We start from the raw sequence: 23,153 nt of genomic DNA on the forward strand, positions 1-23,153 counted from the left end.
GAATGTCACAGTCATAACACAACAGAACAGACAACACAATCTCTGCTCTGCTCTGACTGAACTGAAGTCTGAATGTCGTCTGTCAGTAAGATTTGGAATTCACAACATTTATATGTTTATCTTTAAATTTGTGATACTTATCCAATTATATGTTGAATGACTTAACTAATGCCAATATTTCTACTTCAGATAAAAATGTAATGCAACAAATTGGGCAGATAAATAAAGTTATCATGGCGTAGGCCTAGTAGAACGAAATAATAATTCAAAGCTACTGTATTATTTTGTAAACATTCGCAGATTTGTAAAGCTTGTAAGTAGTGCATCTTCCACCCTATTTTAGTTGTTTTACCAAGTAATATTTTATCATTTGGGACTTCATAACTTCTACAAAAAATGATTTGTAGACCAACTCCATAATAGACCCCTGTATGCTGCTACCTGGTAGATATAACTAAAAGCCCCTACAGTACTGTCTACTCACCATGCAAACAATAACAACCAACTCAGAAGTTTGTCCTTTTCCCCTCATTTAACTTGTAAAATAAAACATGACTTAACTACTGTATCAGATGGTAAAGGTTCATGGGTACACTTCCATATCTGTTGGCACAAACAACCGAATGAGTAATATTGATTATTCTATTGTTTAATTTGATATATCGTTATGTTAGGTTAACCCTACCTAACTAACCAAACGATATATTGAATAATCGACATAACTCATTCGGTTGTTTGTGCCAATAGGTATGGAGGTGTACCCAGGTTCATTACTTACCCTTAAGCACTATAAGTTTGGGCCTATAATCCCTTACTTGTTCAAACTTGACTAAGTCTAATACATGAACTTTAAATTTTGTCATAAAGAGTTGAACATATATCATAAAAACAGTTGGTAGATTTGTAAATCTTTTTCAGATTCACCTTTTCTTAAAATGGGAGACTATCAGCCGTTGAGATCTGACGATGGTCACGTCAACGCTAGTGCAACATCCCGAAACAAACCACCTGTCTACTACAAGAAACCTATGTCACCATTGCGAAGAGTTGCGTTTGTCTTTTCCGTCTTACTGTGTATTATAGTCATCACAGTATTCCTGTGGGTCATCCCATGCGATTGGTCTAAATGTCCAGCGAGAGCCAAACATCAACCCATCATGTCATGGGAACGCTCCATTGAAGGATTGGGTGAGTTAGTCTTTATTATAGATTTTTTCTACAGTTAAATCAATCATTTAACCCTCCGAGTGTCATGCGTCGCTGCAGCGACGCGTAACGCACTTTGTATAGTGTCGTGCGTCGCTGCAGCGACTCGCGAACACTGTTTACGGCGAAGGCTCTATGACTAACTGAATCGGACTGTACTGGATTGAGTTAGGTATCGTTCTGTCCGTAATATTCTAAGCTTTCTGCAGAGGTCTGTCTCTAAGCACTATTCATTTTAGTTCCGAAAATATTGTAGCAGACAGCTGACTGAGCTGACGTGCGTGTATTTGTAAACAGCTAGGTTACCCTCGGACCGATGACTGATGTGTTTTATTACGTTTATCATTGTTTTAGTGTTAAAAATCAAAAGTAGTGATATACGTGGTGCATTATAAGAAGATTTAAGTGGTTTTGAAGTGCTGGTTGATGATCCTGAAGAAGTAGGTAGTGATATTGATGTAAATTATCAGCCAGATTCCTAGCTATGGTTGGGCTATGCATTCTTAGCTAAACGCTATGTACTGAAATCTGTTTTTTGCCCATAACTTTTTTATTTGCAAATCTACTTCCTTATATTATTATAGATTTGTAATCCTCATAAAATTTAGAACAAAGTGGCTATTTTCAAATATTTATAGGCCTATAATTTATACAATTTCATTGAGCGCAAACTTATTTTTTTTTGAAAATTTTCGAAATTATACATTTTTTTACCTAAAAATTTTTTTTTTTTTTTAATCTTCCTTATGTTTTATATATAATATTGAAGCCCAAGATTTTCCAAACAAAATGGTATATAGAACAGTATAATTAACATTGTTTTTAAGCTTCTCAGATCAGTTTTAATAAAACCTTGCAAATGAGCAAAAAATAGGCTGACATTAAGGCCAAAACACGTGACACTCGGAGGGTTAAGTTAGGTACTTAGCCAGAATTAACAAAACAAAAAATATACACAAAAATATACAAGGAAATTTTGTCGGAGCATGATTGTGATATGCTTCAAGCCAACCTTGACCAAATATTATTGTGGTGCCTCAAGAATGAAATGGAGCTCAACATCTCCAAATGCACAGTGCTCTCCTTCTCACAACGGGCAAATACCATGATGCATGGTTATACTCTTGGAGGAAAATCCCTTTCCAGATCATCTGTTGTTAAAGACCTTGGTGTGACTTTAACATCGTCACTAAGTCCCGATACTCACCTTGATACCATTAGTAGAAGAGCAAACTCTGTTCTTGGTTTTATTATTAGAGTGTCTAAGGACGGTTTCTCACCAGAAGCACTAAGGACTATTTACATTCAACTTATCCGCCCTATCCTTGAGTACTGTTCTCCAGTGTGGTCACTGTATCAGCTGGGCCACATAGAACTTCTTGAGGGAATTCAAAGACAATTCATTCGAATTGTTGGACTGCAGCTGGGCTTTCGTTATGAAGATGTACCCTTGGACGAGCTAAGCCACCTCCTTCGTCTGCAACACTTGTCAATCAGGCGTAAAGTCTCCGATCTAATGTTTTTGAAGAAGATAATCTCAGCTTCAGTGGACTCACCTGAATTGTTGGGAAGAATCGACCTACGAGCGTTGAAATCGACAAGATCCAAACAACTGTTTGAGAGGAAATATTGCTCTACACAATATGCGTACCACAGCACTATGCCACGTCTCCATCACCTTGGAAACTGTCTTCCAGAACACCTGTACTTCTTCTCCATGTCCGATGAAGTTTTTAGAAATGGGCTGAAGAGTTTCTACGCTTAGCTGCTGTTGAGTTTATTATACTGTTACCGTACTTGCTTTTTTTGTTTCTTTATCATTGTAGTTGTTCTTTAAGTGATTTATTTTACTGTTACTTGTTTTTTGGTTCTTTATCTTGTTGCTAATTACCAAATTTGTTGTTCCCCATGTTGATTGTTAATTATTGTTGTTATTTATTTTTATATATTGATATATTTTTGATACATTCCTATTTATTAGGGTTATTTAGTCAGGTCATCTTCATGTTATATATGACATGTATTATGTAAGTCTGAATGTAACGTCTTGCCATCATTGTATGTATGAAAATGGAGTTTTCCGTCTGTAAATAAATAAAAAAATAATAAAAAAACAAGTTGCATTAGCTTGGTACATACATCATCTTATCATAGCTTAGAAGTTACATTTATTATAAAACATACCTTACATGAGACTTACAACAGAGATTTACAAATTGGCTTACATATAATGCTTTTGAAATTTATAAATAATAGCAGTCTTATAAATTAGAGTCTTATAAATTAATATTTTTACAATAGCTAGCTTTCTTAGAGCTGATGTGAGTAAGGAATTCCTGGATACTGTAAGAGGTAAAATTTATCAGAAGAGATTTTAATAGTTTTTATTTTTATTTTAGGCAATTATTTTGCCCTATTATTTAATGATAGCTACAATGGTTTAAGTGTAATTTTGATTAGTCTGCTAATATTTTTTTGTACGGTGAATTTTGTCAAGTCAGGATTTAAGGTCTATAACTTTACCATTAACTATTTCCAACTAGAAGTTTCATTTTGTTCCACCACAGTATCTTAGAAATGAAAATACTCATTGAGCTCTAGATTTTTGCAGTAGGCCTAAAACTTATTAATTTTTTGGACAAGACTTATATTTTTATCATAGACTTCACCCAGAGTTACAAGAAAATCTGATATTTTGTTGATAAAACAAGTAAGATCAACACCAGGATGGTTTACTAAAAATAATTAACTTAAGCTGAGAGTTCAAGCAAAATTTCTTCAGCGTGACTGTCAATATTTACTTTTTCTGATAGCTGAAAATTCATCTTAAAATTACAATAATAAGTTGCAGTTTAACTAACAAACTTAATTCACTCAATATTACATCAAAAACATAAAAGCCCATTTCAGAATATGCATTCAAATCTCCAAAGAAGTTGATGGTGTTGGCTGTGGGCGCAGCAGCTAGATAGAATCTGATTATTGACAGCCCCTTCAGTTTTTTGGATGGAAAACAGTACGTTTGAAAGCAGTGCAAGTTGTGTCTACACTTGATTATACAGCACAAGTGGCTTAGACAACAAGCCGGGTAGCCGTCCAGGGCCGGACTTACCTATGGGCGAAGGGGGCGAACGCCCGGGGCCCCCGGGCCAAGGGGGGCCCCTCCAGGGGCCCCCTTTGTACGGTAGTTTTTATTAATAACTTCGAAAATTGATCAGACACTTACCAAATGGCCTTCTTTTGTAACAGCTTTATTTTTATTTTCGTTATCCTATGTTTAAGGTTATTGTTAAGTGCATTTTAAGGCATTACTAGGAATGAAATTCTTGACCCTAAGGGACTTTTTCTCAGAGTTGCACTTGGCCCCACGCTTAGGCCTGGTTTACACGAGCATATGTGCTAGGCTGTGACGGACAAGTTTCAGTTTCAATGAAGCCGCTCGCCCGAACGTACGGCCGCGGCGAATGAGTTGAAGGGGCCCCGCGCTCGGGACAAAAATACAATAAATATGAAAACTCTTGTCCCAACGTAGAACGTAACTTGTAAAATTGTGTTGTGTTAAATGGAAATTCACTGGAGTTCAAATACTTTTTAAAATAAAAACATTGCTCCGTTTATGTTTTATTAAATGTTATTCTTTTCTTTTACCTCTAAGTATATACCAATCAGGATTTTAAGGGGTAGAAGTATATTATCCGTTTAATTTAAAGGTTTTGTAAAATAGTAATTAATTAATTTATGCGTCAATATTTTGATCTCCAATTTAGTCTTTGGAGTCAAAATCATATAGCACCAGTAAAATTTTTTAAATCTATATAGACACTTTAAAACAACTAGAGTCGTCTGATGTTAACAAAAAATTACATTTATTGGGATTGGGCGAGCGTTGACGACTGAAATCGTAAATAAGCGGATAAGCAGAAGCAGCTGCAACAATAAATGATAAGGGATCCTGACTAGTCCTGTCTGTCTCACGCACGCGCATACACACACATAAAATGACTTATCGCCTAACCAAAAACAATTTAAATCACTTTATTCACTTTACTCCCATAGTTTGTCCTTTGAGACTATTGGTCACGTTAAGTTGGTTGAAATTGTCTTACTTTTGTGTTATTTTATTGTAATTCTGCAAACTAACAGTACAAAAAAAAGCTGAAGTGAGTAATGTGGTATTCAATGCTATGTTTGTGTTGTATTAATCGATATTGGATCCATTTAAACATCTTTCAGTTACTCATATAAATAGTTAGCTTGTGAGTGTTTATTAGAAATTGCAAGATTTTGCTCGTCAATAAAAAACTCAAACTTGAAAGTCCTTAATGGTACTTTTCATGCTAGGACTTTAACATATTATAAAAACGAGAATGCCATAGATACCAAAACCATTATGAAAATAAAATAATCACACCTATATTGTAGTAATATTGAAAAACCATACAAATCGACGGCAATAATCGATAATTGAAATACGTAATAAACAAAAATATATCAATACTTCTAATCCAAATATATTATGGTAGCCTACCATGCTACCATACCAAATATGCCGTCACTAGTACTACAAAGCAACACATTTTTATTTTTTGTGTATAAAATTAAAATATGCTGTATATAAAAATATGTTAAAATAGTTATATTTTAAGAACAATTTTTTATATAGAACTTATTGCTTATTTGGCCTTAAATTGATCTATTTGAAGCCTAAATTTAGAAATTTTTCCCGGGGGAGGACCCCCCAATCCCCCTGGAGGACCCCCCCCCCGAACTGAAATCCTAGGGCCCCATTGGAAAATTTGCCCGGGGCCCCTGAAGTGCTAAGTCCGGCCCTGTAGCCGTCAGCGCGTACTGATCTTGGGCAATGAGCAGAGTTGCAATAAACAGGGTTACGTCTCAGCGGGGAAATCAACGTTTGTTAGGTTGGAAAATTATTCGAGCAGCCCAGCATGCTCAAATTATGCTGCAAAGTATCTGCCTTGGTATAATTTGATAAGTTAGGTTGTGTCCATATACGTTCTATGTTGTAGAGTTAGTCACATCACAGGTCCACATTTATGTAGGTACTCACAACGTGTTTGGCCATTTTAGCTTCAACGATAAGCTCTTTAAAAACTCTTACACCCTTAGTCTGCAACTGATTATATTCAGTAATAAAGCTGGAGCGACGTACAAAACAACCACCTCATGTGGCCCAGTGCTGCCAACCAAACTAAAATGTTTAACCTAATGAAGATTTAGCTAGTACAATTATAGTGTAAATACAATGTAGGTGGTACTTTTTTCCATATAGTTTACTTGCAAACTTAAATATTCCTTATTTCTTTCAGAAATCAAAGGTCCACTGAAAATTGTGAGAGGCGCCCAAGGACTAAATATTGTAGCCATGTACAAGGCACCTGTCCAGAAATCCGATTTGGGCAGAGGTTATGACCAGTTCCCACCAAAAGGTACATAAATTGGTTTATACAATTGTTAACTAAATTAAGCACTTTTCTTGAATTTTTTTATCAGTGCCAACATTAGACCTGACCTAACTAATTAATTATGACAAGAGTGTAAATCATGATTGTGACAATAACTTAGTAAGACTTAGTAAGTAATAAAGCCATATTCACCCCATAAAACCACATGAAAGCCAGTTCACATTCGAAATCTGTATTGGAAATTTTCTCTGTAAGGTAATCCCTTATTAAACAATAATAGACTGATAGAACGAGTATGATAAATTGTAAAAACACAACAATAATAGATCTGACAAATAGTATTTGTTTTTTAGCTTTTTTGAAAAACTTAAGTAAGTATGTGGAATTTGAAAGTTTTCAGAGTAAAAAATACAACAAAACTCATATTTACGACATAATCCTCTATGAAAGCCTGTTCTCATCATCTGACCAGAGGATGCTTTCACTTTTCATGCTAGATAAGTCTTCACTCTCTTACATCCAGTCATATCAAAAGTGAAGTTTCATCAACAGTTTAGTCGCTTTAGATTTCATCCCGGGATGATAATTTTACCTATAGCATCAAGGGTTAAAAGACACGATATAATATTTTGTTTATTTTTAAAGCTTTTAACAAATCCACTAATCCCATGGGATTTTTAGATTAAAACTCATACAACCCGCTGTGAAAGCATGTTCTCATGACCCAGCCAGGATGCTTTGTGTATATGACATATCCAATATAATTTTACGTAAGAGAGTATTGTATTATTGTAATATAATTTGTAATTGTATGTAAGACACAATTCCACATTGTGTTCAATCTCTTACATACAATCATATCAATACCCCCGCCGCAGCAAACCTGCCGTCTAAGCGAATTTCCATTTGGCTGAATTGATTTTCAATTGGTCTATTTAAATAACATTAGGTTTAACGAGTACCTAGGTTTGTTGCTACAAGGAAACTAATAAATAGTGTGTTTTAAGTAAAATAATTATTGCTTAGTATAAAATGAATATATTTGCCAAGTTTGATCAAAAGATATCCATAAACAAGCAAACTACAACATTTTACAATATTCTCCATAAGAATAACATGGGAATTTTAAATTTAAATATTTTTTTGTTTTCTTCGTAACCAATAACCGTACAAAAACACTTTGATATACTGAATTGTTTGTTTTTTTAAGCTCTTTAAGAAGGTTTAGAGAAAAATTGGAAAATTTTTTGTTTTGAGGGTCAAAAGTGAGAAAAACCAATTTTTACCCCATAAAACCCCCCATAAAATCCTGTTCCCATGGTCCGATCATGCTGGATCGCGAACTCATTCAAGTTTATCCCGCCTTACACCTTCAAACCAAATTTCATCAAAATCGGATAAAAATTACTCAAGTTATCGTGTTCACGGACACATATATATATATAAATCTATATATATATATATATATATATATATATATATATATACTAGCTGTGTGCCCGTTCTACGCACGGGGATCTTAAAGTAGTAAGTTGAAATCTTCTTATATTAAGAACAGCAGTTGGTTTGCATATTTTTAGACATGCTGGCAAAACTATTATACACCCTGTATTTTAAAAATGGTAAAAATATTTTTACGTTGTTCCTTGGGTATGAATTAGTGGGGAAAAGTTTTGTTTCATCTCTGTATGTCAAGCCATTCGTCTGTAATCTGTTTAGGACAGCTTAGAAGATTCACCCTGTATAAACCTTCGCAAATACAGTATCTGACAGTTTCAAGCCAAAACACATGCTTCGCAATTAAATGTCACCCGGATCGTGTTTAGTCCATATGTTAAATCCAATGATTAAACTAAAAAAGCTTTATAGGCCTAGATCTATGAGGCATAGCCCTAAGGTAGGCCTATAGTTAAAAGTTACTTCCCACAATGGTTCAAAGTATTTAAAGTACTACCTCAACCTCACCATTGAACACTTTATTCGGGTTGACATTTTAATTATCAAGGTGCTCTTGTCCTTTTCGTGACACTGAGATATAAGGACATAAATGCGTTACCAACAGACATACACACAAAAATACAGAACTTAAATAGGGAATTTGCTACGTTTTAAGCATACCAAGGTACATATAAAATTAGTATTTGAAATTTGTATTAATGTCATTAAATTTTATCATACCGTACCAATCTATATTTACTTGGACCTAAGATGACCCGAAATGCTGTCGAAATGGCGTCTTACTATATGAAATGAAGTACTATAGACAATTTAGATTGGTAATTTATAATAAAAATTACCAAAATAGGCCACAAACTATTGATAAATAAACAACGTAAATCATAAACAATTCATGATGGTTCGCTAAACAAATGTTTTACTTAAATGAGTTATCATTTTCTTAGCATAAACTAACATTTTGAATCCAGACAGAAAAAGCAAAACTTGTAGGTACAGTTAAGACATCAATTAAATTGAGTACGGCTATAATACGACTGTATAAATAAGATGAACACCATCGATAACTAATTTGTAAATTACAGTGATGTGTTGGTACGTAAAAATGATTCTTGCTGCTACCAACGGTTCTAAGGAAAAGAACCAGTACCAAAAACCAACGTTTACAGTTAAGAATTACGTCCGACAAATTAAATTTGTTGTCAAGTTATTGATTTCTTGGTTTTTGATTTTCTCGTAAAAGATTATTGGCAATCAAAGTTATTTCCCATTAATTGCTTATTCGTAAACAACTTTTAATGTAAAATTATTGGTGTCAGTTTGAAAAAAAAACAACCTCATACAAACAACTGTTTGTTATTTAATAGATTACGTAGGCCTATTCTATAAACAATGATTAGTATATCTTTTAACATTAGAATGAAATGTGACAAAAATGACACAACACTGGGTTTTTGGACGTTTGTAATTTTATTTCTTAAGTAGGGAGGCCGTGTATTCTAGGGAAAATTACCGGTATCAAGGATCGTCGTCGAAAAGGTTGTAATGAATAATTGGGTAGGTGTAAGTACCCAAGAGATGGGCTATGGGCCTATTGGCTGTATGGTCCGGCGATTGCATCATACGGTGAGTAGGAACAGAAAGTGACACATCGGAAAAGCAAGTTTAGCATAATCCATAAACCGTAAACCTCTGTTACAATCACCCACTGCAGTTGTGATTTTTTACTTTACACTTTACACAACCGCCATTGAAGCGCCGTCAATGAGTGGATCCTTGTTAGTAAGCTATTGGCGACGATCATTAATAAATTCAAGTTTCCCAGCCCTATACAACACTGATTCAAGGTCTTCTTTCTGGTTATCAAAACTCAAGAACAATTTTACACACAAAGAATCTCTGGTTCCTGACCTGGATGATGCCTAGTTATTAATTATTTCATTTACGGTTACACTATATTATTCCACTTGCGATTAATTAAATCCTTTATGTAAGACAACGTTTTTAATGTCACTTGGATGGGATTTACCTTCAAAAGGTGATCGGAAATGGTTGCGGTATTAGTAAACAACATTTGTAAATATATCAGTGAGAGCTAGGAAAAATAATCTTGATCCGAACAGCTGTTCGTTATTTCATAGATGATTATGCAATAAAAATTGGATGAAAACTTGACATAAATCGCACAAAACTACATTTTTGAACGTTCGTAATATTATTTACAAAGTAGTGAGGCCATATTTTAATTGCTAAAGACAATCTCGCCAATCCAGTGAATACATTAAAATGACTTGGATCTTGATAGGTACTCTCGTTTTCCAGGAGAAGATAGCGTAAAATGCCATCTTGAGTGTTACAGACAGAGGGAAAGACAGACAGACAGACAGAAATTGAGATAAGACTCGTTTCTGCTTATTTAATGTATAAGACGTAAAAATAACCTAAAAATATATAATTATGAGCAATGTACAGACAAAACTCTAATTTTATTTATATAGATATATATATATATATATATATACATATATAAAAATTTGAACGAATGGTGTTTTTGGCCTCTGGGGACATCAAAATGAAAAAGTAAATCGGTCCCGGGCCTAAGTCTTACCATGAGACCTACGGTAATAGCTACTTCCCTATAGGGAAATTCGCTAATACTTCCCTATAGGGAAATTCGCTAAAAGTGGGGTTTTATCAACAGTAGTCACTATAAATTTCACCATACTATTTTTACCTATAGACTACCACAATAACCCTTCACCGGGGAATAAAAGACACAATTTACTGCTTTATTTACCTTTGCTTTATTATCCACTAAACCCAAGGAATTTTTAGGTTTTCAGAGTATCTATATAATTAATACGCTACATGAAACTTTGTCGGTTGAACTTCTCCGCCATTTCTTGACCGATTTTATCCATTAACGTCTCATTGGAAAGAGCGTATCGCGTAGATTTGCAAACTGGCCTTACATTTTTGAAAAAGTCCCTCGGGCTCTGCCCCAGTGGCTTTGAAAGTTCCCATGTTATCCTTATGGAGAACATAATTGTTTACATTTTGATCAGCTGTATTTATAATTTAATTGCTGTTATTTATTTTTCAATGTAATGAAACACATTGAGTAAATTTATTTACTTTTTGAGTTTGTGTAAACATAACCCCTAAGATGGATCGTGTTAGTATGGTTGTATCTTAAATTTGTGTATTTATCGTTGTTTTGTGTCGCTATGACGGACCGTGTTAGCGTGATTGTAACTTAAATTAGTGCGTTTATCGTTGTTTTGTGTAGCTGTAATTTGTTTAATTGTTGCTTTTTTCCTTTAAATGCCTCTGACGCGCCGACAACGAAAAACATAGACAGGAGGCGTAATCGTGATAACGACCGCAGCTACAGAACAGTGGCGTGTAATAGGCTTTACTCATCACAGTCAGCACCTGACCCTGAACAATCTCAACCAATAGGTTACAAATGCTCCCTAACACTACCCCAAAACTACTTTTCGTTCTCAATTGGCCCTCTATCAATGACCTGTGTTGCCTATACAGTGAGGCATTTTGAGAAGGAGAAAACCGGCAAACATGCTTTAGGTTTATCAATAAGGAAGATAAACATGGTCTGAGTTACACACCGGTAATCTTTGAGTTGACTCTTTTAAACTCATTGTAAATATGACTGTTATTCGTTTTGAATAAACTCCTGAAATACTTTGCAATTGCTCGAATTTTCGAGCAACATGTACACTAGTGTATATAATTACAAAAACTCATATTTACCCCATACGATGATGCTTTGCCCATGATGCTTTTTGAAACTCATCATATTGGATAAGTATTTACTCTTGTATACCCAGTTTCATTCTAAGTGGAGCAATAAGTGTTGTGTTGCATTAAAATAACATGTGAACCCTTTTTAAAATTTTTTTCACAAATCTTCATTAGACAATAAATGACATGAAATACTAATTTATTTGTATATCATCCACAAAACCCTATGGAATTTTGATGATTTTACACGATATAATAAAATAAATAAAATATAATAAAAGTGACAAAAACCCATATTTACCCCATATTACCCCTTACGAAACATGATCAGAAACACACATTACATGGTCATGTGAACATGGTGGCAGGTGAACATTAAGACGATTAAACTATTGAGAATATGTGTTGTATAGCGGACATGTTAGCTACAGCACTAACTACGCGTGCGGCCCTAACTATGTGACGGTGTTACAATTACAACTGCCACTTATTAACATAATTCCTATAGGATTCCCACATTGCACGGAACTTAAGCTGAGCAGAAAACCTAATACCTAAAAAATTCATTGTATTCATATGGATTCAAGTATGTCTCAATGCGGACTAATGGAATTGACGTACTGCATTCAGGGCTCGACTGTGTTATTATAAGCAGCACAGTGGAAACACAGTCGTTAGGGAATAAGCTATTACTGTAGGTCTCATGGTTTAAGACCTAGACCCGGGACTAATTTGCTTTTTTGTTTTGAGGTCCCCCACAGGCCAAAAACACCCTCTGTTCAAAATCATATATATATATATGTGTGTGTGTCCGTTAGCACGATAACTGGAGCAAAAATTATCTGATTTTGATGAAATTTGGTACAAACGTGTAAACCTACGTTTATCCGAACAAGTTCGCGAAACGGCATGATCGGACTATTAGGAGTTTATGGGGGGTTTTATGGGGTAAAATAGGGTTTTCCCTTTTTTGACTCTAAAAACATAAAATTTTTCAATTTCTCTTAAAACCATTTTGTGGAGCTTAACAAAAATATTTTGTATATTGAAGTGTTTTAGTACTTGTTAAGCACTCGTTACTATTTAATGTCGATTTGTGTTTAGAGAATGCCATTAATTAGCCTATATAGTGACAACTAACTGGCATGTAGGTTCAGAAAATATCCCGTTTGGGATTGAATTACAGTACCAACTTTCCAAGTATAATTCTAACAGTTTGCAATTTTTCTAAGGTAGCTTACTACCTTGACATTTGTACGTAATTCTAACCATCACTATCATCTAGGTCTGATATCTTTTATGGGAACGACGGGAATAATAGCTTGGTTCTTCGGAGCTCCTTCACCAACCCACCTGGATTGCCTGTCCCTCAAGATCAATGACAACTCTCTGCAGGATTGCTTAGTCCGAGGGTCCAGAGGCTATTTGGCTGCGGTCGACGCACTTTCTGGTAAACTATTTGTAATATAAAGTTATGTTTCTAATGAGGGGACCCATGCGTTAACATTTCAATAGGGCTCAAAACCTAATTCCAATGTATTTTTATATTATTTTTAATAATGCAATACCCTTTTGCTTTTCAAAGCTCTAGATCTATATACCGTTTAAAGGCCCATACCTAGGTAGGATCCTAAGAAGAAAGACCCACTATTATTCACTATTATTCATAATTTAAGTTTGTTACAGTAAGTTTGCCTATTTAAAAAAAAAATTATTTTAAACCTGTTAAATGTTAAACTAAGGGCAGCCTATATTTTGGAATTTTGATGTCAAATTTTATTAATTATAAGTATTGCATCTTATATCTTTTTACAATAATAATGACGATGTCTATTACAATAATGTATTGTTTAAAGACTGAATAAATGACTATTCAATGACTACGTAGGATTGATTTACCTACCTCCATCAGATTAATCATCAACAACCTATTTCAAGTGTGCTGGATCATAAGTCATATTTATGATGACTGTCATATTTAGTATGACATCTGCATATCGTTCACGAAAATCGGTTAAGTAAGACAACTGAAAAAAAGATGCTGAAAAGCAGAAAACCAGAGAAAACCCTTATTGTAGTAAGTAACAAAAATCAATCTATAGACAATGCATGACTGACAACTGACAATGCATGAAGAAACTAATGACTAAAAATATTGAGATCTAAATTTTCATAATTTAAAACAGGGTTTGAGGGTTAGGCCTATCTTAGAGACTAAGACAAAGTCTTTGTTAACTTTTGTTTGTTAATTAGTCAATGTTAAGGGATAAGGGTATCCATGTAAATTGATATGTAAATGGTATGACAAGGTTGATAGTCATATGGCACATCAAAATAAAGTTCAGAGAGTGTACAAATTATTGGTATGAACAAAAACTCCTTAAGGGCTCTTGCCCACAAACCGATTTCCAAATTTAACTTTTTTATTTTGGAATTTACGTTCCATTTCTTTTACATGAAATATTCATTCCATAAACTTGTCTGTGTGTTAAAGGTATTTTTAAGTGGCGTGCAGGCGCGAATAAGTTCCGATTGGTGGATGTGTCATTCCCCGTAGTCACGCCAGACTTGAACTACGATGGATATCACGACTTGGCTGTCACGACGAGAAACAAGCAAAACAGCCAGTTCATCGCTATCATCTCCGGACAGACAGGGTTTGTATGGATTAGAGTTAGATAAGGTTAGGCCTATTACTTAAACAACAACAATAAAAAAGATAATGCATTTGAAGGCGAAGACTGGTAAAGGATGTGTCAGTGTTGAAAGGATGAGATGATAGCTTTGTTAGTGTCCAAGATTAGCTGATTTATTGGCCAGGACTATTTATTAGAAACACAATGATCAAAGACAGCTGGGTTTAAATCATCAAAACCTACTGACTTTTCTCAGCATCGAACATCTGACTTGCTGACCTCCTGATTTCTCACCGAGCACTTTATCCATTCTTCTATCCAGCTTTATAATACTGGTGGTTAGTTATTTACATTTGATCAGATAAATAGATTTGAATCTACATTATTCATGACAATAGCTGGTTAGGTATATTTTTTAATTCTTAAAAACATGTATTGTTAACATTTCATTGAATTAGTTAAAATAAAATCAAAGTATTCGCTTTATTTTGCGGTTTAAAAGTTGTTGTTTTACTGAGTAACTCTTTTTGTAAGATTTAGATGAATTTATTTACACTATTTGTAGTGGTTTTGTTTTAAGATACATATTTCACTGTGCAACTAAATAACAGTATATACGGTACTGTATTAGTCATATTGACTATTGTTTAATGTGATGGTAATATCATTGACTATACACATAATTGGCTTCAAATGTAATGTAAAAATTGAAGCAAAAAAAGTGGTGCAATCTGTTGCTAATGACAATATTCTGTGTCAATTGATCATCTATCAACTGTTTCCTATGATACTGCATTGATTTTAATTAATATTTATTTAACCCAATACACTAAGTATTAGTACCCTCTGGCCTCTGGTGAGATGGTCCTGAACTATTTTTTTTTTCTTGGCTTCAAATTGTTAGGTAATATTTATCAGTTTTAAAGGAACAATTATTTGTTATTGAGTTTCATCTGTTGTAACAGATGGCACCTGGCCGTAAAAAAACAGGCCGTAATGCTCGTCAAGCATGACGTCACGATAGAAGATGGCAATGACGTAATGTTTGCCGTTTGTGATCAGCTGCTTGTTTTAATCTTTTCTTGGAAAATAAATAAATACCTACGTCATTGCCGTCTTCTATCGTGACGTCATGCTTGACGAGCATTACGGCGTGTTTTTTTAGTGTGGCCTTGCACCTGGCCTCTCCTATCACTTTATAATTTTTTATGATAGGTTCTCTGATAGGTTTATGATAGAATTGTGCTGTATGATAAAGAATTTTATTCATCACATGAGAAAAAAATTTAATGAGCATTTCTCAATTCCCAACCTTGGCGTCGCCTTGGTATTTATCTTTGACTTGAGATTCTGTCAAAAAGAGTCACTTTAGGCCCTAATGATGAAATACACAAGGCCATACTGAACAATCCTAAAGCTTAAAAAATACAGCTAACAGGTGTTGAGTTTTGTCAATGTTAACTAAAGTTAGTTAACTCGTTGCAGATCGGTATTGGGAAAGCCTATGGAAGTTAAAGGCTGTACTGACATCAACAATTTGACCTTAGACAGAGACTACACACTTTATTATAACTGCAGAAAAAACAATAACAGCACTGGAAAAAGTGAGTTAGCTCAAAAAAGTGAGTTAGTAGGTACTGTATTAAATATGTTTTATTTTTCTTGAGTTCAAGACTTGATTTACCCTGTTTAAAACACTGGGTACAAGAGACTCCCAATCACTCCTTTCTCTTATGGCAGTCTCAGCTCAGCTGTCAGCTAAATTTAATGAGTGATTACGAGTTATTTACGTTTACTGTTTAGGATCTTATATCTAAATGTGATAATGTGGTTTTCCTTTATTCTGATTCAAAGTAGGTTTCGTTTGTGGTTTTGCATACCATTGCAATAATTTTAATTTGCTCTGTAGTAATCAATAACATACATAGTGTACTTTTTATAGATTTTAATATTTTCTTACATTAATTGTATGGATTTGATTATCATCAATTAAAAAAGATTTTCATCAAACATTTAAGTAATTTACCTGACTAGTATTTATTTAAGGTAATTCAATTTGTTTAGGTGTCTGTGGTTGGGCATTAAAACGCAGATAGCAACGCAACCTGCCACGCAAATTTGTATAACAAGCATCACTCATATTGTGTGTTTGGAGGGGGGCGCCAGTAAACCACGCGATGGCCCTGTCGGGCGATGAGTCATCTTCCTTGTGCCTAGTGCCACTGTCTTCCATCATTCAAATTCAAAATAAATTTTTCCAGAAATATCCAATAATAAAATAGACTTTAAAATGGAAAAACACCCTCGCTCGATTAATCTCGCTAAACCCATGTTCTCATACATTATACTTCCAAAACTTTATTGAGATAAGTTTAGTTATAAGTTTAGTATAAAAATAGAAAAACCATAATTTAAACAGATAACTATATTTAAAACGTAAGGTACATATGTCACAATGTTCTTAAACCTTTGTGGTCATACACCACAAGTGGATATTTGAATATTTGAAATATTTTGCTATTATTACTATTTCCCTAAAACAAAGCAGCTCTACCGCTAAGTACTCACCACTTCAATCAAATTACACCCAATTCAAACATCTTTATTGACATAAATCACTATAACTACTTGTTTGCTGACTACAGCGATGAGTGTGGGCCAGATTGCGCTTGTGTCAGCTGTTCAAGCTATGACCAACCACACAGTGGAGCCCCGTGGCAGTGTCTCACCCCCCACCAAGCATCTCGGCAATGAGTGGACGGTGAACAACTACAGACTGAATCTTCAAAACTCCGGCTCATCTCCTGCAGACTATCAGGTCAGAAAAAGGTTAAATCAAATACTAGATGTTTTAATTTCAGTAAAGTGTGTAATTGGAACCTCAGCTCAACATATTTCAATGGCATTAGATAATATTTTCTAATGCCTATATTTTGAATGGGATTGAGTAATTATTAAGTAGATGCCTAGACATTTTTACCATGAAGTAAATATTACATTGAGCATTATGGCGTTTTTAAGGGAACTAAGAAGAATTTTGACGCTTTATCAAGTTGATAGTTACATCAAGACTCTTTACAGGAAGGTTTCAATGTATTAGTAAATCTATTCAGGTAATTCTTTGGAACGTGGAGCCCCATGTCAGAGCCACGTATAGTGGTATATCTAAAACATGGAGTATTCGCGTTGAGAGTTAAATAACAGTGATGCTTTTAATAGATGAGATCTTAAAAGAAAACTGTTACCGATGTTTATAGGTGGTCATCTCAGTAGTAGACCATCACAACCAGAGTGTATGGAACCCCACATTGCAGCAGACATACGCCATGACTCCAGTGGTATTGCATCTACAACATGCCATCTCTGGGTTCCTGCTAAAGTTCTGGTACTGGCACAATCCCACTGAACAGGTGAGCATTTCGATAGCTTACAAATTATTACTGTTATTTTACCCTTTAAGTTTTAAGTTCAATTTAACAAATTTAAATCCGATTTGTTATATAAAAAATTAATAATGCTTTAATACTTTAAAAAATATCAACACACGTTAAACATACAACCAAACTTCCAATTACAACTATCTATTGTAATTCATGGGAGTTACGCCTCTTTCACACGAAGCGGCGCGCGCCGTACGGCGTTCGCCGCGCGGCGCTGCGCCGGACAAGCGTGTGTCTTCACACTAGTACGGTTTCGTGCGGCGCGCGCCGTACGGCACTCCTAAATATTTATTATTTTCTGTTCAGTTGTGGCTTTTAAATGAATACTCCACTTAAAAGTTCAAATTAAATGAATAGGATAATTTTAAATATAATAAACTAGTGCACCTGTTGCTCGAATTTGAGCAATTGCAAAATATTAAAGGAGTTTTTTTTACGAATAACTGTCACTATTTCCGTTGACGTGTGAGAGTCAGCTCAAAGATAATGTAACCAATCACTCCACTCCAGTTATCGAAACTGGAAACGAACTCACTCTGAAAACGAACGCTCACTCCACTCCATCTATCGAAACTGAAAACGAAAACTCTTGGGTGTATCATGTGTGTACTATGAACAGCTGTAATTAATACAAATTATTCGTCCGTTTAACCATGTTTAACTAAACAAAATCTTGTCTTCATAAGATATACATTGGGATTTTGATGGCCTGAGGGGCAAAGCCCGAGGACTTTTACTACAGGAATTGGTGAAAGGGGGCGTGTACACAACAAATACTCAATTTTGACACATCGTTTGTAAAAATCGGTTCATTATTAACGGAGGAGTAGTATTTCGTAGAAATCACCTTCACGTATTATATATAAGTAGTCTATTCGTCATATCTGAAAATATTGTATTCTAGAAGTTAAAAAAAATGTTTCATTACGTATAAATTACTAAATTATTAATTTAATACAAAATATTCTCCTCTAGTTATTAAAGGAAAATTTTTGTTTTAATACTTTAAGTTGGTCGATTTGCATGGGATTAACATAAAAATGTATGTTTTGTAATAACTTTAAATATATTATTTTCCGATACAACGGTATATAATTTCTTAATTAACTGTTGCACCCTCTTGGTCAGGTAGTTTGCCTAAATTGAGACAGCGTAGGGGTTGGGCCATGCGGCGCGCGCCGCACCGTGTGAAAGCTCCCATAAGAACCAATGCACCTTCACCGAGTTGTCCGGCGTGGACGCCGCGCGGCGCTGTCGTCCGGCTCAAGGTGCATCCGGCGGTAACTCGCGCGCCGTGCGGCGAATTCGCCGCGCGGCGCGCGCCGCACATAGTGTGAAAGGACTCATATACTCCCATAGCCCTACGCCGGATCCGGCGGGCGCCGCACGGCGCGCGCCGCGTCGTGTGAAAGAGGCGTTACCCTTATGGCAGAGCTTCGTGGAAGAAGCCCACCTAAAATAGAAAGATGAACACCTCGTGCGGAAAAGTACAAAAACACTTTTATATACTCAATTGTTTTTTTTTTTTTAAACTCTTTAAGAAAGTTTAGAAAGAAATTGGGAAATTTTATGTTTTGAGGGTCAAAAATGAGAAAAGTAGCTATTACCGTGCCACCTACGGTAATAGCTACTTCCCTATAGGGAAATATAGGGAAATTCGCAAGTTAGTTAGTTATGATTTGAGCCATCAAAAAGCTACTGACCTTTCTCAGGATCAAACCAGTGACTAGCTAAACAATCACTAAAAACACTCAAATAACCAGTTAACAATTTGTTATTCTTTGAAGAAACCCAAATAGATTAATCAAAATTGCTGTAAAATATATTTTAGTCTGTTTCTGTTATGATCTTAATTTACTTATGCCATTATTTTCCTCAGAGAAAAGACAAGAACGGTTACCTGGTGAACACTATAAGTGAGAGGGTGGTGTTGGTGACCTTCAATGCTACTGGTAGTGTCCACATCGTCAACGCCAGTCAAACAGAGATCATACAACTGTGCTCAAACAGCACATGTCAGCCACAGTTGGTGGATCAGATGGACTCACGTAAGTGACAGTACTAGCATGTTAAGTGTTATTGGTACCATTCAATGCTACTGGTAGTGTCCACATCGTCAACGCCAGTCAAACAGAGATCATACAACTGTGCTCAAACAGCACATGTCAGCCACAGTTGGTGGATCAGATGGACTCACGTAAGTGACAGTACTAGCATGTTAAGTGTTATTGGTACTATTCAATGCTACTGGTAGTGTCCACATCGTCAACGCCAGTCAAACGGTGTTGTTGTTTCATTTGTAGATTTTAAGGGAAACTATATTAATATAAATATAGTATTTACACTAACAAGTAACAAGGCAATGAATATACATCAAAGTGGTAAAAAGAAGGGGTCTTTGGGTACCCAACCTAGACTTGAAAATTGGTTTATACAGGTTGCGGCAAAAAAAACTGATCCATTTTCTGCAGAGCACTGTTCAGCGACAGGTCATCTGAGAGTAGTGGGAGTAGACTCATTGGAAAGCCTTACAATGCCAATTTATGTAGTCATAGAGCAGTGGTCGCCTGAGCTACGTGCGGTTGTTTTGAAGTTGTTTTTAAAAAGTATTGAATTCATTCATTGCAACTCAGCGGCATTGGCAGTTTCATGCATTCTTTCAATTAAGGCGACATGGAGAAGTTCTGTTGCGTATCACAATAATGTGGTGGGTTACTAACTTTAGAACAACGTCTTCTGCGTTGAAAAGGAGGCTGAAAGGCCGTCCAAAGTCAGATCGGACGCCAGACAACTAACATTCGATAGAGTTCGTGCTGCTGTCCACGTAGGCCCGCCCGAAAACAAGTGGCTGCTTTGAACATGTCTGACTGCTCAGTTACACGAATTTTGAGGTTAATTTTCATCCCTACAAATTAATTAGACTAATAATTTGTTTAATTGTGTTATCCATACAGATAATCACGACGGAACCTCTCCATGTCGACCTAATTAATAAAAGCACGGAACTGCCACTGAATTGCAATGACTGATTTACTACTTTTTTTAAATGAAGATAACAACCGCACGTAGCTCATACAACCACTGCTCTATGATTGCAAGAAATGGCATCGTATAGGCTATCCAACAAGCCTACTCCCACCACCCTCAGACCGCCTGTTGCTGAACAGTGCGCTGAAGAAAATAGATAGTTTTTTTGCCGCACCTTGTATTTCACTACTCCAAGGTTTAGCTGTGGAACATTAAAGCTCTTGTTCTTTCAGGGATTATTTCCTTTAACAGCATTGGAATTTCCAATCATCTTCAGGGCCAAATGTTCTTAAATACATCGCGGTATTTTACTTACATACTTTTTTGAAAAAAGTAACTAACCATTTTCAGACTTTGTTTAAGGCTCTTTGCCAAAAGTCCAAAAAAAGATTTTATACATATAATTTTTTTTACCATGAACGCCTATTTTCTTTATTAACGTTTGAAAATAAAATTGTTAACAATCTTAAGCCACAATCGTAGCAGTGCAGCAAACAAAAGCTGGCCGTATGAGTACACAGTACACACCTATTACTTACCTCACCTTAGCTCCTTGGCCACTCAAACCTAAGAAAGTTTTTGGCCTCGCCAACAAGTTGCCTCCACTGCTGCCGGTCTGCTGCCATGTCAAGAGATGCCCCCACTCTGTGTAGGTCTTTCTGGACTTGGTCTCTCCATCTCAACTTCGGTCTTCCTAGTGGGCGAGTGCCTCGTGGTTGTCCATTGGCGATCTTCTCTTCTTAAGCATACTTTCTTCTTCCCTTCTTTCTACATGGCCTGCCCATCTCAGTCGTCTACTCTTCACTATGGCTACAATGTCCGGTTCTTTGTACAGTTCTCGGAGCTCTCGGTTTTTTCTTATTCGCCACATACCTTCTTCATTTATAGGTCCGAAAATCAGTACACACCTATGGTACAGGAAAAAGTAAATTTGGCATTTGATTCTACCTAATTGGCTCTACAACACTTTTGCACAGTTTGCACTGCCCACAAACAGTCGTAGATTCCTATGTCATCTAGCAATGATTTAGACAACTACTAACAAGATCATTAACAAAAAAAGGATTTTGCAACTATAGTTGCTGATGGCCCTAGCAGGTTGTGCATGTGTAAGTACTGTACTATCATTATCTTTAGGTGCACGGTACTAAGGGTCATCTAGGGATGCCTTTTGAAGTGACTTTGCCAACCTATGTTGGTCGACTGAATGACTAAACCACTCTTGGTTTTTCAGTGCTTATAGTAGATCTGGACGAAGACGGATCACAAGAATTGATCTCCTATTTGGTAACTTACGTGGGAGACGACAAACCTGGCACTTGGCGGCTTCAGTCCCGAGTTCGCCTCATCCGACTGGAGGCCGAACTTCCCAAACTGTACGAGGCCATTGAAGGCCACAAAGCACAACTTCTCGTCTCTAAATCTGTGAACCACCTGTAAACTAAGGCTTCACATTTCACTATGGATTTCTGTTGCATACCTTTTTAAAAGGCTGAATTTTTTGTTCCTGAGTTTTTTTTTTTACATTAATAACGATATATTGTGACTGTCTAATTATATATTTTCCTTAGATTTTATGTTAGGTTCTTAATTTTTTTGTATTAGTTAACATCTACTTCTTTATCTCTGTTTCACGCATACCTAGTTTACAATGTAAGCTGTTGGTTGAATGTTTATACAACCCTCCTAATAATGTATAATTTCAATTTGATATTGAGAAAAGTTAGTAGCTTTTTGTGTGGTTTGAAACTAGAAAACTGACCCAGCTTTCTTTAACAATTGGACTTTTTCTTAAAATCCTGGCTAAAGCAAGAGCTCATAAATATTCGGTTGAAAAGCTAAGCAAGGCATCACATTTTGTTAGAAACAGTCAATGTTGTTGTCTAGTAAAAAGCTTATTGATACCTTATGTGGTATTAATTAGTTATGTCCTTATCTTGAATGATTTGATTTGTGTTGTTAGTGTGATTATTATCTGATAATATTGTTTGTTGTTTATTTTTTAAGATATTTTTATTTTATTTTACCCTTTCTATACAGCCAAAACAATGTTCCTGTTAAAAAACATACACTTTGGAATAAATCTATTCTTCCTTTTTGGAAGTAGTATGTGTTTCTCAACCATGTTGTATGTCTTTGTAGAATTACCCTAGTTATATTATTATTTAGTTATAATCATAATTAAAATTTTTGTTACTATA

At 35.4% G+C, this 23,153-nt stretch overlaps 1 protein-coding gene across 2 annotated transcripts; it reads left to right on the forward strand.

Moving 5' to 3' along the window:
* The first annotated feature begins 62 nt into the window (after positions 1-62).
* Positions 63-23,153, forward strand: LOC129001774 (uncharacterized). 2 transcript variants are annotated; one of them, XM_054429214.1, is made up of 10 exons: positions 63-313; positions 919-1,188; positions 6,534-6,653; positions 13,135-13,299; positions 14,344-14,506; positions 15,971-16,107; positions 17,131-17,303; positions 17,743-17,895; positions 19,805-20,122; positions 22,187-23,153. In XM_054429214.1, exons 2-9 carry the CDS (start codon positions 936-938, stop codon positions 19,979-19,981), a joined length of 1,341 nt encoding a protein of 446 aa, XP_054285189.1. In that variant the 5' UTR covers positions 63-313; positions 919-935; the 3' UTR covers positions 19,982-20,122; positions 22,187-23,153. The 2 variants fall into 2 exon arrangements, with proteins under 2 accessions (XP_054285189.1, XP_054285190.1); XM_054429215.1 differs by having other exon boundaries at positions 15,971-16,089.

Source organism: Macrosteles quadrilineatus, unplaced genomic scaffold, assembly GCF_028750875.1.
Source record: "Macrosteles quadrilineatus isolate MER2022 unplaced genomic scaffold, UCM_ALF_1.0 Scaffold_8__2_contigs__length_117827958, whole genome shotgun sequence".
NCBI classification, from domain to species: domain Eukaryota; kingdom Metazoa; phylum Arthropoda; class Insecta; order Hemiptera; family Cicadellidae; genus Macrosteles; species Macrosteles quadrilineatus.

Coding starts and splice junctions, on each gene's coding strand:
- LOC129001774 (XM_054429214.1), top strand. CDS start 936: ATGGGAGACTATCAGCCGTTGAGATCTGACGATGGTCACGTCAACGCT. Junction 14,507..15,970: donor ATCATCTCCGGACAGACAGG/GTTTGTATGGAT, acceptor AACTCGTTGCAG/ATCGGTATTGGGAAAGCCTA. Junction 17,896..19,804: donor GGCACAATCCCACTGAACAG/GTGAGCATTTCG, acceptor TATTTTCCTCAG/AGAAAAGACAAGAACGGTTA.